This window comes from Anabrus simplex, chromosome 6, assembly GCF_040414725.1.
Source record: "Anabrus simplex isolate iqAnaSimp1 chromosome 6, ASM4041472v1, whole genome shotgun sequence".
In the NCBI taxonomy this organism is placed as follows: Eukaryota; Metazoa; Arthropoda; class Insecta; order Orthoptera; family Tettigoniidae; genus Anabrus; species Anabrus simplex.
Window position 1 is genome coordinate 78,404,732 of NC_090270.1, and position 15,177 is coordinate 78,419,908.

The 15,177-nt window shown below is 40.1% G+C and overlaps 1 protein-coding gene across 1 annotated transcript in view; it reads left to right on the forward strand.

The window, feature by feature from the left end:
• LOC136875498 (uncharacterized) overlaps positions 1-14,970 on the forward strand; it is a 119,044-nt gene extending 104,074 nt beyond the window's left edge. Inside the window, exons 2-4 of the mRNA XM_067149046.2 lie at positions 3,621-3,882; positions 8,447-8,611; positions 11,706-14,970. Coding sequence (XP_067005147.1) covers positions 3,621-3,882; positions 8,447-8,611; positions 11,706-12,059 — 781 coding nt within the window. The 3' untranslated portion in view covers positions 12,060-14,970. The remainder of the gene's footprint in view (positions 1-3,620; positions 3,883-8,446; positions 8,612-11,705) is intronic.
• The last annotated feature ends 207 nt before the right edge of the window (positions 14,971-15,177 follow it).

Genomic DNA, 15,177 nt, shown 5'->3' on the forward strand with positions numbered 1-15,177 from the left:
CATTATTGTCGACAAAATATGTAAGTTATGTCTGTAGTGTATAATTGTGGCAGGAAGTGAGAGTGAACGGGTGAGCGCTTGTTATGAAATCGCCCGTAAGTCATGAGATAACCTTGAGTCTCTTCACTTTCTTCATCTCATGAAAAAATGTTCGTCATAAATCGAGAAGCAATTTGTGAGACAAGAGAAAACGGAGCTATTTCATTTCCTCTCCAATTCATTAAGTTGCGGAAGATAATGTTTACTACCAGAAGTTTGCATTCTCTTAATCTTGCTCGTTGATGGAACATTCTAACTGTTATCCACGTGCATAGTCTATTCTCCCTTCCCAACTGTTACACAAGGTCCTCCCGTTGAGTTTTATCATATCATTAATTAATTTGGGAACCAAAAACAGCAAGGTGCCGAACAGAACTCCCATTGAAAAACATATTTACAATACAATACAAACCTAAAAACTACATGAAAGGGCAATGAAGAAAAACCAACAAATGAAAAACGTAGTCGAAGAAAATTAAAAGCTAACAAGATAACTGTAAGGGAACAACAATTAACAATAAAAATAATGGCAAATGAAAAGAAAGTAAAACGAAGAAAAGAACTTATAGCTAGGCACAGTAAGATAAATGCAGACATGACACATAAGTAAGGGTATAGTACATTAAAAATAAATAAATAAATAAATAAATAAATAAATAAATAAATAAATAAATAAATATTACATTATTTACAATGGAGAGGTCAGCCGGACTGAGTGTCTTAGACGGTTGAGGCGCTGGCTCAGTCCGGTGGTATACGTCAGCCTCGTGTCGGTAGATTTACTGGCACATAACAGAACTCCTGCGGGACTAAATTCCGGCAACTCGGCGACTCCAGAAACAATTAAAAAGTATAGTGGCACGTAAAAAGAATAGCATTAATTTGTTATTAGGGAGGACAGAAATGAGAAAAGAAAAACAAGAACATGAAGGAAAAGAGCTAGTTTAAGTTAAGGAAGATTCAATTAAAGGCATACGAAGAAAAAACGTGCCTAGTTCCTGTCAGAAGGTAAAGACTTTAGGAGGGTTGCAATGCGGATAAATAAATTTCTTTGAACAAGAGAGACAGGCGGGAATACGGAATATTAAGGGGTAGATTTATCCTGGTTTTGTGGGGAAAAGGACACAGGTGCAGGAGATCGAAATAAACTGTTAACAGCGTTACATAGAAATCTAAGATCGGCTGTTTTTTTCCGAAAAGATAACGGGTGGACGTACCTAAGATGAATTATGTTGAAAATCAATTAAACAATCAAAGATAAATACCCGACCTGGCCGCGAATCGAACACGGGACTCCTTGGTCCAACATTTTAGCCATCGTGCTGGAAATATTAATAATAATAATAATAATAATAATAATAATAATAATAATAATAATAATAATAATAATAATAATAATAATAATATATCGTTATTATATATATATAATTCTCTGGGGCCATCAAGGACCACGTTAAGTCTGGTTGCATTTGACACTAAACTTGGCCATTTTAGAGCCCAAATTTCCCTCATTCTTTGTGAGTGGGCTTGCTTACGCTCCTATCTCCAAGGGGCACCGTATCTTCTCTTCGGTTGCACGTCTCGGTTTTTCTTGCGGAAGCGATCTCTGTTAAGGGCGTCTTCAGCTGAGATATGTAGCATTTGCAGATCTTCTTTGGTATTATTATTATTATTATTATTATTATTATTATTATTATTATTATTATTATTATTATTATATTTAACTAAGAGTTCTGGTTGTGTACTCGTGGTCCACCGGTTAGTTTTTGTGACTGCAAGAGTAATACCATCTAGCGGAAGGCATATGGCAGGTAACAATTATTGTAATGGCATTTTTCATACGTTTTAGAGGCTTGGGCATTTAAGTTGATCACATTTTGTTGTCTTCCGGCTCGGCTATATTATTACATTTGAGGCCTAGGCTTCCAACCACCCTCCTCGCCTCAGCATTTCATTTTCCATCTCAATCTTTGAGTAATTACTTCTTTACCGTAGTCTTCTCATAATCAGCCTCATTGTGTTCCTGATCTATAGGATATCAAGCGATATTTTAGCTTATAAGAAAAGGATCAAGACAACAACCACCGTCGATGCCAATTAGTTTGTTACCATGATGATTGAACTTTGTTTCTACGTCAGCGATGCTCGCCGTTCAAAAACTTAGGGAGAAATGTCCAAAATCGTGAATATCCTCGTTGTTATAACTCGCACAATAAAGATGTATCAAATATAGAAGATTGAAAATCACATTTGACATAATTTTGGTAGATGGTTGGTAGATGAGTTTGAGAGAGACTGCATTGTCGGAGTGAGAGAGGCAGGTTGGATCTTTTGGCGCATTCCTCGCCACATGCACCGTTCTGACTGTACTGTGCGTCGGTGTCGGATGCCATGGAAACGTGACGGTACACTCACGTATCGAGAAGGCTTCAATCGGCTCCGGCGGTCCACCAGCAGCGAGGATAGTTCCACCACGCTACAGTTTGTAAGCATTCCACGGGCGTTGCTAGCCACCCATCATCCAGAAACATGTCACAGCATGCCCACCAGTAGCATAACCAGACGGTTACCTGAGCTGGATTTGTCGTCGCGACGTCCCTTCAACTCCTGCTAAGAAAGGGAAGTATAGCAGCTTGCAGATTGATGACGAGTGGTGCTCAACAAAGAATCTCGGGTCTGACTGGATACTACGCAGACGCTTGCCGGATTCGTATCTGCAGACACCTTGCCCACTGCAGTGATCCACACTTAATTGTAGTGAAGCACATTGCACCATAGAGAGGTATCATGGCCAGAGGTGTCATTTCATACGAATCTTACTCCCGTCCGGTGGTGATTGAAGGAACCCTGACGGCGTGGCGATACGTCCAAAAATGATGCGACTCTGTGCCTTCTCTTCCTGGTGCAACTCGGCAACCCCATTTTCCAGCAGGGTAATGCCCACTCTCAAAGAGCACGATTATATCTGGCCTATTTTATTGATGTCAACATGCTTCCTTGGCCAGCAAGTTCCTTTGGGAATAGTTTGGACAGCAACTTCGACCAGCGGTGATTACGACAAGTTTGGAGGGTCAGTTGTGCCAGCTCTAGCAGGATCTGCCTCAGTAGAACATCCGATGCCAGTATGCCTGAAAGTCCGACCCTATCTCCGTCTGTCTACGTAATATGACTAGTTCAACACCGTACTGGGAGCATCTTGAAAGTTTTTGTTACCCTGCAATTAATGCTTGATGTGCTACAATATTCTGAAGTTTCCTTTATGCTAGCATGCTCTGTCCCTGTACCCACCCACATACCACTGCGACGGCTCCTTCATGGAGTGCATTTACTTTATAATGAGTCTATGTAGGCTATAACATAGCACGCAACCCTAATATACCTAAAATTATGTTTAGATATTTTCCCCGGAAGTAACAAACAGACAGAAAAATATTGAACTGAAATTATTTTCGACTTTCGTACACTTCACCCGTGATCAAAAGTATGAGACAAAAGTTTGAAGTGTTCGGACTGACTTAATGTAGCTATATAATCGAGACTGTAAGCATCCCTAGTAAGACCATGAATCTCTCTTGTTGCAGATTACTGTTCACACTCGCTGCCTTGGCTGCCTTCGCGTCTGCAGCGCCTGCCGGAGACGACGCCAACGAATACGACTATGAAGACGACGCTGTAGAGGAGCCGGCGCCTGCCCCGTCTCCAGCGTCACCCGTTAGGGGATCTGGGGGAAGATTAGCACTTCTCAACTCGAGACAGGCTCGTGGACCCTCACCACTTGTCGGGGGAAGAGGATCGGCTAAGACCCAGGCTGTGGCCAAACCCGTGGAGCCTCCTCCAGAACCCGTGAGTATCTCAGACCTCCCTCCATAGTACTGTATATGGAACAAAATTTGCTTGGTTTAACAATGTTAAATCATTCAACATGCAAGGAACATTTGCACTGTAACTACTGAAGTTAGATGTCTTCTTTCAAGATGGTCTCTGTAAAGACCATAGGTAGCTCTGTCTTGGTTTGGGGTCTCTTCATCTCTCTCCCAGGACCTCAGCGTCCTCTCCCTCCTTCTCTCCCGTTCTTCAGCTGAAGATTTCACTATCCTTTACTCCTGTCTCGCCATTGGTGCTTCTCTGTCTCCTTCCTGCACCCTTCTGTCACCTTGAGCTCCGGCATATTGGTTGGTAGGTATTTACTGTTTTTCTTCAGTTCTTCGTCCCTTCAACCTTGATCTCCGTCACAGTACAGTCCTACCAAAGTTTGACAAGCCACCTAGGCTCCATATTTCTTCCCGTCCTCCCCGTTGTTTCCCAAAATCTACTGGTCATTCTGTTAATGCCCATCCTGATCATGTATCCAGAAAATCTTGTTCTTTTGACACTTATTTTTTCTGAAATCGTTCTCATGTTCTCCACCAGTTAGTCCCTTCTTTCCATATTTCCATTCTCCCTCTTTTGTTCCAATAACTTCCTCAGGATTCTTTATTCTCTTCTCTTCTCTTCTGTTCTCTTCTCTTCTCTTCTCTTCTCTTCTCTTCTCTTCTCTTCTCTTCTCTTCTCTTCTCTTCTCTTCTCTTCTCTTCTTTTTCCGGTTGTTTTGTCCCATACATTCGTAGTATCATCGTCTCGGCCACGTACATTACCACGTTTCTCACCGTTGCCTTGTAGTATCTGATTTTCACGTCCACTGATATGGTCCTTTATGTTGCAGTAAGTTCTCCGGTCGCAAAGTAGGTCGCCTTCGTTTTCAACACCCTCTCTTTTGTCGCGTCCCTGTTCCCCTTTCTTCCTCTTATGATTCTCCCATGTATTTGAACGTGTTTACCTTTTGCACGGTACCTTCCGGTGTTTCTAAATTCTCAGGATTGTTCAGTGTCTTTGTCGTGTCTTAGACGATCCACAGCCCTACACTTCTGCCTATCTTTCTCGAATTTTGGATATACGGAAATGAGATATTTCATATTTTTACATCGTATTTTGGCTTGAAATTGAAATTACTGATTTAAAAAGGAATAACGTTTATTTTGATATTTTATGAATATATAACTTTTCAGCATAATTTTCTCAGGTTTTTGTCATAGAACCAATATCTGAGTTATCAGTAAAACACCTTTTCAGCATATACATTACAAAACTTCAAGTTCCTTCCTTTAACGAAAGCTGAGGAAATGTTCCTTATATATCTAAAAAATTAACTTACGGAGAATGGCCATGAAATTTTTAGCTTTAGTGCGTGAAACATATGCATGGTTTTAAAAACATTAATTGTAATTTTTTTTATTTGAGATATTAACATAATATCTACAGTATTTAAAAGGGAAATCTTCACGGATTTAAATTTGGACAGAAGTGAATTATTTAATACGTTTTGTTGTTCCGAGTCCCCATAAGACTTGGAACACGTGGACACATCGATCGCTACCTCAAAACGGCTGTTTCAGTTTTAGTATGGAAATTATAAGGAGGAATCTACAGAGCGCGCTAACGTTAGAGCTATTTTAATTTATCACCAATTAGAATGTCAGGTGTTTGAGGGAGTTTTACTATTATTTATTGTTTTATCTCTTCTATACTAGACAAAGATACCTCCATACAGGCCATGAAGGTCCTTGGAGGAGTGGAAGGTAAACGCCTCCACCATTGTTAACCTCGGCACGTGATGGGTAGAGTGGTTAGCTCTACGCCCGGCCACCTTTGCACCCAGGAATTAACCTGGTACTCTTTTTTGGTGTAGGCTGAGTGAACCCCAGGGCCATATGCACCTCCGGAAGTGGAAATCCCGTTTCTTAAATTTTACGACTTCCTGACGGGGATTCGAACCCACGTCCTTCTGGGCGAACCGAGCACGCCTTTACCGCCTCGGCCAGGCAGCCACTTTACTATCCTAGTTAACTCTGAAATCCAGCTCCCCTTTATGTAGAACTCCATAAGCTTACGCCATTGTACAGTAAACTGTAGGCCTACATCAAAATACTACCAAATGCAATTTATCACATCTCCCACAATATGTGTCAGTCTTTTCATGTAGTCTCACTGTGTAGTTTTTTCATCATCATCAGCATCTGTTTACCCTCCAGGTTCGGTTTTTCCCTCGGACTCAGCGAGGGATCCCACCTCTACCGCCTCAAGGGCAGTGTCCTGGAGCTTCAGACTCTTGGTCGGGGGATACAACTGGGGAGTATGACCAGTACCTCGCCCAGGCGGCCTCACCTGCTATGCTGAACAGGGGCCTTGTGGAGGGATGGGAAGGTTGGAAGGGATAGGCAAGGAAGAGGGAAGGAAGCGGCCGTGGCCTTAAGTTAGGTACCATCCCGGCATTCGCCTGGAGGAGAAGTGGGAAACCACAGAAAACCACTTCGAGGATGGCTGAGGTGGGAATCGAACCCACCTCTACTCAGTTGACCTCCCGAGGCTGAGTGGACCCCGTTCCAGCCCTCGTACCACTTTTCAAATTTCGTGGCAGAGCCGGGAATCGAACCCGGGCCTCCGGGGGTGGCAGCTAATCACGCTAACCACTACACCACAGAGGCGGCTTGTGTAGTTTTTTTATTTATTTAAATTCCTTACAATCCCTCTCCACTTTCCAATAAAATTATCTATGGAACCATAAATTAGTATCATCGATTGAAAATGTAACATCAACATAAATTTATCATTTCAAATTATTTAGGTCTTTTTTGTCATGAAATTGTCGTTGTTTCATCCCAGTACGTGGGCTCATGTCAAATATATGTAAGTATACTTACGAGCGAAAAATATAGGAACAGCGATTTAGGTTCGTAGTGAAATGTTTATCAGCCCTGCTGTCTTAATTGTCAAGTTTCTTTCCCCTCCTGTATGCTTCCAACAACATGATTGACAATTTAATTACCTGCACCAAAATCTCTACAAGATCTAATCATATCACATTGGGTAACTCCCAACTCTGTTTATTTGCTTGAATCATATCAAATTTCATTAAGGAAGTCTTTTACTGACCCACTCTCCATTTTACACCGAATGCGACATAGTTGATTGGTTCATAATTTTGTTTCTCTTAATTTACGAAGTTGGTGCGTAAGTAATGGCAACCATTTTTTCCTCACATATCCACAGTGCTACCATGCAATGGCCACATGTACTGCAAAACATGGCACTCATAATACACGGACACAGCACAAGATGGCGGTGTGTTGTACAGGTACCACGCATAGGGCGATGGCACTTCAGTAATGAGTTAGGCTTCGTGCAGAAGGGATGTGACGACACAAGTACTGGAACATGTTCACCGGTCCTGTCTCCATGCGATTTTGACCTCATACCCAAAGTAAAAGAAACATTACGTGAGAGACAGATTGGGACAAGAAAGGAATTTCCAATGCTGTAAATCATGAAATTCCAACTTTCAGTATGGTTGGGTGACTACTGTCTGACGTCTGACAACGTATTGTGGATAATCTAGGGGACTGCATTGAGAGTTTACCGTTACCATTACGCTTACTGTGCTTTCTTAGGATAAACTAGGATTTCATGCCTGAAAATTTCTTCGCTTTATATCCTACACCTGGTAAACCTAATCCGCATTATTCATACATTCAACAGCATCTGACGCTTCTCTCTCCCATCTATATATCTCCATTTGTCTGGTAGATCCCGCATTCGTACTAAAGAAAAATAATTGTCTGTACTTTTGCCCTAACCCTCGTGTTTTAAGCTAGTCGCAGTAAGGGATGGATGGAATTAGGCGTTAGGTAAATGCAGAAACCGGACGGAAGAAAAAGCAATATTTTTTTGGGCCAGATTTTCTGCACGCAAGTGTACGTATCTTACCTAGTGCACTGTCACTGCATTGTTTTTGAAAGGAGGCTTACGGCGGTGTCATAATGACATACTAATCACAAGTATCTTAGAACTGTGTGGCAATCCAACTGATGAACCTTCTTTAGACCTAAGACCAGACAGAGAGAATTTTAAAAATAACATATTTTCTTAACATATGGTTTTGTTTTAATAACTCATGTTTACTTTAAAAAGGACATTAATTTCACATGTCTATCCTATTATGGTATATGTTTCTCTTCTTACAAATATTTACACTGAATTTGGATAGTCTAGGATTTATTATTGATACAACTATGTAAATCAAGCAGATTTGAGAAAAATTGAACAATAATAACAAAAAAGCGTTAACATATAACCTCACTCTAGGGAATCTTGTCTCTCTCCGGTGTCCTTCTGCAGTCACAATTTGCATAGTATAAGCAGCCACTGATCACATAATTAAGAAGTGAAGGTACAGTTTGTGTACTGGGGTCTGAAGAAGTTAAACTTTCGTAATTGATTTCATTGCTCTAGAAACGCTTTAAATTTCCATTTATTCTGTTCATTTGTTAACGCCATTATATTATTGATATAAAATACCACAATTTGTCTACAGGTAGAGGAGGAAGCTGCCGAAGAAGACGAAGAGGGTCCTCTGGAAGATGAAGCTCCTGCAACAACAACGACTGAGGCTCCTAAGAAGAACCTAGCTCGCGGAGGAGTTAGGCCTTTCAGAAGTAATGAGGATCTTCTAGCCGCCCTCAAGAGGCGACGAGCTCAGGTGAAGGATCTGCTTTTTATCTAGCATTACTCAAACATCCTCTTACGTAAACTTATTGATCCTGCATTTCGTTACAGCTTGTCCGGAACACTCTGGTGTGAGAAGGGTTGCCTATACTCGCGTAACTAAAGGTACTCTACTGTAGATGGCCACTCCACTCTTTGTCTTTCACAGTCTTTAGATCACCTGAAAATTGACGGCCCCACTTCTGCACCTTTTGGATAGACAAAGAAAATCCTGACTTTTCCTGTGAATATTTACAATTTCCATGGTTTTGCTCACAAGAAGCAGATGACTCTACGGACCTCCTCCCGTTACTACTCGTCCAATAATTTCATCGTTTTGCTACTCGTACAAGAAGCTAGTTCACTAACTACGGTGGCCTGGACTGTCTATTTCGTTCTCAGTTTCTCTGTGAGGAACGCTGACCAGAACGTTGACCATGGATCATGGAACGTCGATATTAGCTTGCAAGTCACTCTAGTGATATCAGATCAAAGAACTTGCAATCAGTTTGTTGGCTATATTATATTATGATGATCAATTGTTTGTATTTCTCTCTATATACTATTAACGACAGCTTCGAATACCATTGTAAAACGGACGCTTTGAGAGAACCATCTAGACAGGAAAGATAGCTGGGAATCATTCGGCAAATCCGAATAACTTTATAAGTTATTTTCTTGAAACTGTAAATTTCCTCACATGGACCTCTCACACTGGAGCATTCTTAGAGGCTAATCAATAATACCGAGATTCGAAACTTCACTCTTGAACAGAGAATGACTGCGCTACCCAACAGAAAAACATCATGGATGAAGGGTGACGACCCTGGAGGACTAGCGTTGTTTTCCCTTACTTGTCACCTCTCTTGTTCAACTATTAATCTCCTCTAACACAGATTTCATTTTAGGGTGTCTGTTATTCCTTTGCCTTTCAACGTCCTTCCCATTCAACAGCTGATATCTTCGCTCTAAAATCTCTAAAATCTAAAACAAGTGTAGAAATGAAGCACCAATAACTTGCGCTCAACAAGAAATCCACTCGTAAACTAAACATTCATTCCATATGCTTACCGCTAACCATGTTCACTGCGCTGCCTGACCACGTACTCTATCCCCGCCACTAGGAGAGAACCTCTTAACTCCGTTGGTTTCCCCCCTCACCTCACCACAATTACAGCTTAGTCAAGGAGAAAAAGAAGAAGACAGTGGTCCATTCAGCTCAAAATATTCATAATATCCATTTAGACAGACGATACACTTAACGATTATTCCTCATTGAGAAAATCAGTCTATCAAACTATACTATTTCAAGCATGGCGCGTATGTTGGATGTTAACTCGGAGTGGTGTCCTCTGCAACTTCAGATTTACAAACTCTACCTCTCCAACAGGACCTGTAGAACGCTTTTAAGAATTTCCATTCTGTGATAATTTCTCAACGGAGTAAATAATGATTTTGTTTGCGTTCGTGCCTCGCGGAAAGTAATATTTTGTATAATTCCTTCTTCCATTTCCAGTTGGCCCTCGTTGCAATAAATGTATCCTAAAAGTGCAATGAATTGCACATATTTATGTTAAATGGTGTGAGGCATATAACTACAGTTGATTTTTTTCTAATTTAACACTATTTTGCTTGTGGGAAATGGGAACATTGTTTTTGTTGTTTATTGTCCTTGAGCCCCTTAATACCATTTAAAGTGAGCAGCAATATACATATTTATGGACATTATATTATATATCTCAATTAGGGGTTAGTGTGATTAGCTGCCACCGCCGGAGGCCCGGGTTCGTTTCTCGGCTGTGCCATGAAATTTGAAAAATGGTACGAGGGCTGGAAGGGGGTCCGCTCAGTTTCGGGAGGTCAACTGTAAAGAGAGGGGTTCGATTTCCACCTCAGCCATCTTTAAAGTGGTTTTCCGTGGTTTTCAAGTTCTGCTCCAGGCAAATGCCGGGATGGTACATAACTTAAGGCCACGGCCGCTTCCTTCCTTCTCGTTTGTCTATCCCTTCCCATTTTCCCATCTGCCCTACAAGGCTCCTAGGCGAGGTACTGGTCCTCCTTCGCAGTTTTATCCCCCGACCCAATGTCTTACGCGCCGGGACACTACTTTTGAGGTAGGAGAGGTGCACTGTGTCCGAGGGAAAGACCAATCCTGGACGGTAAATCGAACAAGAAGGAAAGATTACCATTTAAGAATATGGAAACAGACTGCATTTATTCTTATCTGAACTGGAGATATTTGAGAAGTAAGGAATAAAATAAATTCTTGTAGATATGAGGAAGTTTCGGGTGTGTTGATAATTCTAACTCAAAGATTTAATAACAATAAAAATCTTCCATTTTTGATACTTATATTTGCATTTTAGCAAATTAATTAATTACACACAGTACATGTTTCGTTCTTTTTTAGAACATCTTCAGCTGTTTACATTGCTTAGGTGATTCACTAAGTGTTTATCTTTTTAAGTACATCATAATCAGGTACCTTGTTCTTCTTAAATACTACGTAAATATAAATTAAATTAAATTAAAATGAATGAAAAACAATGTGTTGGTTAAATGGGTTATTGAAATGAGGTGGAATGGATTTACTTATAGTTAGCCTATTATAAAAAAACTATTTCTAATCATTTGAACAGTTGTTAAAATGTTTTCAGCACTTTATCACTAAAATATTCCACTTGTGTTCTGATAAAAAGTTTTGAAACAGTGTATGACTTTCCTTTGTCACAGTTCTGAATATTGTTAAGTGTTCACGTCATTTACTCCCTCCAAGGTGGCTGCTATTTGTATTTTGAAATGGGTTAGTTCAGTAACCTTGAAGCTGATTGCCCTTTTGCTATTAATAAAGGAGTTTCACCATATTCTTGCTGTTGTCGAAATCCACCCCTACTGTGACCTTGGAAGAGCTACAGCTGAAGCAGTCTTCCGTCTTGTGTAGTAATTAATTTTCTAAAATGCAAATATAAATATCAAAAAGGTGGAAGATTTTTATTCTTATTAAGTCTTTGTAAATAGGATTTGATACGGAAAATGAAGCTGATTTCTTGCAAAAATATAACTAAGTCTGATCTGTCTGATTGTTGCAGAGCGGTGCCCTGGGCCATTCCTCCTCAGCGACCACAGCATCACCCTCCAGCGAGAGCAAGTCTTCCCGCAGTTCCAGCAACAGCTATTCCTCCAATGGTAACGGCAATGGAAACGGCGGTAGGCGGCGGTTCTCTGGAAACAAGGCCGCGGCGGGATCTTCAGCAGATGCTGTGGTAGCCGCCCCTGATCAAGCAACGAGTGACGCTCCTAAGCGCACCACAGGCACCACTCGACGCTTTTCCGGCCGTGGAAAGTCCGTCAACACCACCCCCAGCTCAGCAGAGAGCACCGCAGAAGTAGCCGAGGAAACTCCCAGAACATCGAAAGCCTTCAGGGGTGGCAGAAGACTGTAGTTCCACACACACTAAATCAGGACTACTGAACATTTTCTCCTTCAACTGAATTACCGGATTTTAAACGGTGAACCGTGTGTGAGTGAAGTATGTACAGATAGGATCAGCTTAACATGGTAGGGACTTCACTATTACTTTTCAGTAAATGAAAATAGAACAATTATTTCCCGCCGAGAAAGGCGTGGTTTCTGTTAGACTGTGTTCCCCGTGACTTCGATACCATGTAAGGCTGAACTGTGGAGTAGTAAGAGTACAATGTATTAATGCCAGAATTTTCCTTAATCCTTTGCTTCCCTCCCAGCTTTCATGTTTCGATACGTGAAATATTTGTATGAAATCGCTCCGTTCATTTACACGTCCATATAAAGTATTTGTAATGGTAAAAACTTCCTCTAGCGTATTAGTCATTCTTTGACTGATTAAACATCTAATTCCTCTTTCTGTTAAGAACTGGAGCAGACATATTCATGTAACAAAGTCTTGCAAAACCACCATTTTCAGTAATCATTTCCATAATGAATCGGTCAACAGAAAACAGCGGTGTGGTTGATTCCTTTTCTCAGATTTGCTTTTACAATGAGCCCAGGTGTTTGCCCATTGCCTAGGTTCCTCTCGACTTGATCCCATTGATCAGAACGCCAAACCTCTTACAATGAAGAGAGAATGTGGAGCTCACGACTTTGAGACTCAAAGGCTGTTAGCAAACCCGTATCGGTCTATTTTGATCATATGAGCCTATAAAAACACTACTCATTTAAATTTTAGTGCCCCTAAATACATTATTGACCCTAATAATAACAACAACCAAGTGCTTTGTCCAAACCTGGGCGTTGGCCAACTAGTTACTGGCCTCAGTTAAACCAGGGGCCACTGTTCAAGCATACTGAGCCAGAGTTTACTTACAGTAGTGTGGTCAGTCCTTTTCTGCTCCTTCTCTAGCTAACAGCAGGTGGACCATCCATCCACGTGGTGACCACGTCAAATGTTGCTTAAATTCGGTATCTCATGGATCTGGTGTTTCAACATGGCTACGCCGTTGGCTTATTGAACTTAGAAGCAGGAAGTAGGCGTACCGGTATTAAATATTTCTTGACCACTCTTGCTTACTTTCAGGCGGACAAAATAACTCATTTATTTGGCCAGCTAGAAGCCAGGATGACTGCACGTAATCCAACTCTGTTCTGAGGGGTCCAAATACAAATCTTAACATCGAATAGCAAAATAGAAGGCAATGTATGATGCCATTCATGTACTGTGATACTGCAGTAAATACCATGCTGCTTTACAATAGAAATATCTGGTATAACATTTCCATCTTCTAAAAGTTGAAATTTCCTCCATCCTCCATCCTCAATTACGTGATCATGAAACTGTAGTGGTTTATTAATCAAAGGAAGAGCAATTCTTATACCATTTTCTCATACAACTCTGTAGGAAATATACAGAGATATACGACTTTGTAATGGATCTTCTTATATATGCACCGCGAAGTTTGATTTATAATAATGATTTAAATATCGTTCGAACTTTTAGGACGTGTAAATAGCAAGTAATTTCATTGGTTTGTCCCTTGTAAGAGCGGGATGTAAATATCCATTGTGGTTAGTGGTGTGCTCTGGTAGTGAACTGAACAGCTAACACTGTTGCAGTTCACAGAGCCGTCGCCAGATAGCTGCTCAATCCTGCACTCTCGTGCCACTTACGGGAACTGAATATTCGCGCGCACTGCAGAGCACTTACCAGTTACCGCAGTTCCATGGTTATATTCTGGTATACAACCAGTTTTAATATAGCTGCAACAATACTTATTACTGTTCATATCTTCGTTCCTATTGCATGAGATGTCCAAATTATCTATTCGAAATAAACGAAAGCTGTGATGAAATCAGGAGAGCAGGAATATAGAAAATTACATAATATGAGTGACACGTTGGAAATATTTTGACTTCGCCACTGAAAATATTAACTGAATTCATTTGAAGAACATCGCTCAGTCTACTACGGTCCTTAGGATTTCTTCAATGAAACTTGAGACGATATATATGTTTATAAGATTTCTATAATAGTGAAGAATTTTATTTTTCAAGAAACTTCTTTTTTAGGATTTGAGTGTATTTAGGAACAGTGTTCATTTTTGTACAGTATCAGTAATAATGATTATCATTACCTTCCTAAATTGTGAACACTTATTGATGACTAGGTTGTACGATCAGCGGAATTATGGCACAAATAATAACAAGCTACAATTGGTTTCAAAAATAAGTAATTATCATCGGTTTCTTCACCATTATACAAGCAATTACGGAGATTTTACTATTATGAGAAATGTTTATCGATGGATAGTTTCATAGAAATCGCAATCCTGAACTTGCAGTTTAGATATGTATAGATATACCCCAGATATTAGATATTTTAAAAAATATTTGAAGGATAATATTTTTTGGAATGGGTGTACCTTCCGGTTAATCAAATTTAAGAATATAAAATAATATCGCTCGTTAAAAACTGTAGAACATGTCATTCACTATTCACTTCCCCACAAACGAAACATTCTTCCACCAGGAAAACATACGAGAGACTGCTAATTAATCACTGGTACTTTTCACCTTTATAATGAATGATTATAATGTTGTGTATTTTACAATCAATTGCTGAGAGGAAACTGAAGAAAATACTTTTACAATAAGATAAACATAACCTCCTACCTGTATTTTGTATTATAACAGACCTTGTACCATAATCAAATATACTCCATAACCACTCAAGGAAGAAATAGTTTTGCATCAACATGCAGCTTGGATTTATTAAAGTGTACGTTCTATTTTTTTGTTTTGCTTTCATTTCCCCGCACCAGAGAATTTCACTTGTTTGTGTCATATGTAATATAGAAAGACAATTATACATATTAATACAAAATAAGTATCGGTGTTTTATTTCTCACATTTCTCGGTGGGTTTTCCTTTCCACTGTCGAACACTTGTGTATATGAGTATACTGTGTAAATTATCTATCTTTGACGACGGTAAACAGTATTAGTTTTTGTTGATTTAATTACAAATATATTCTTTATTACGCTCCGGGAAGAGGAGAAGAAGTGTTTGCTGCAAAACCTCTATTA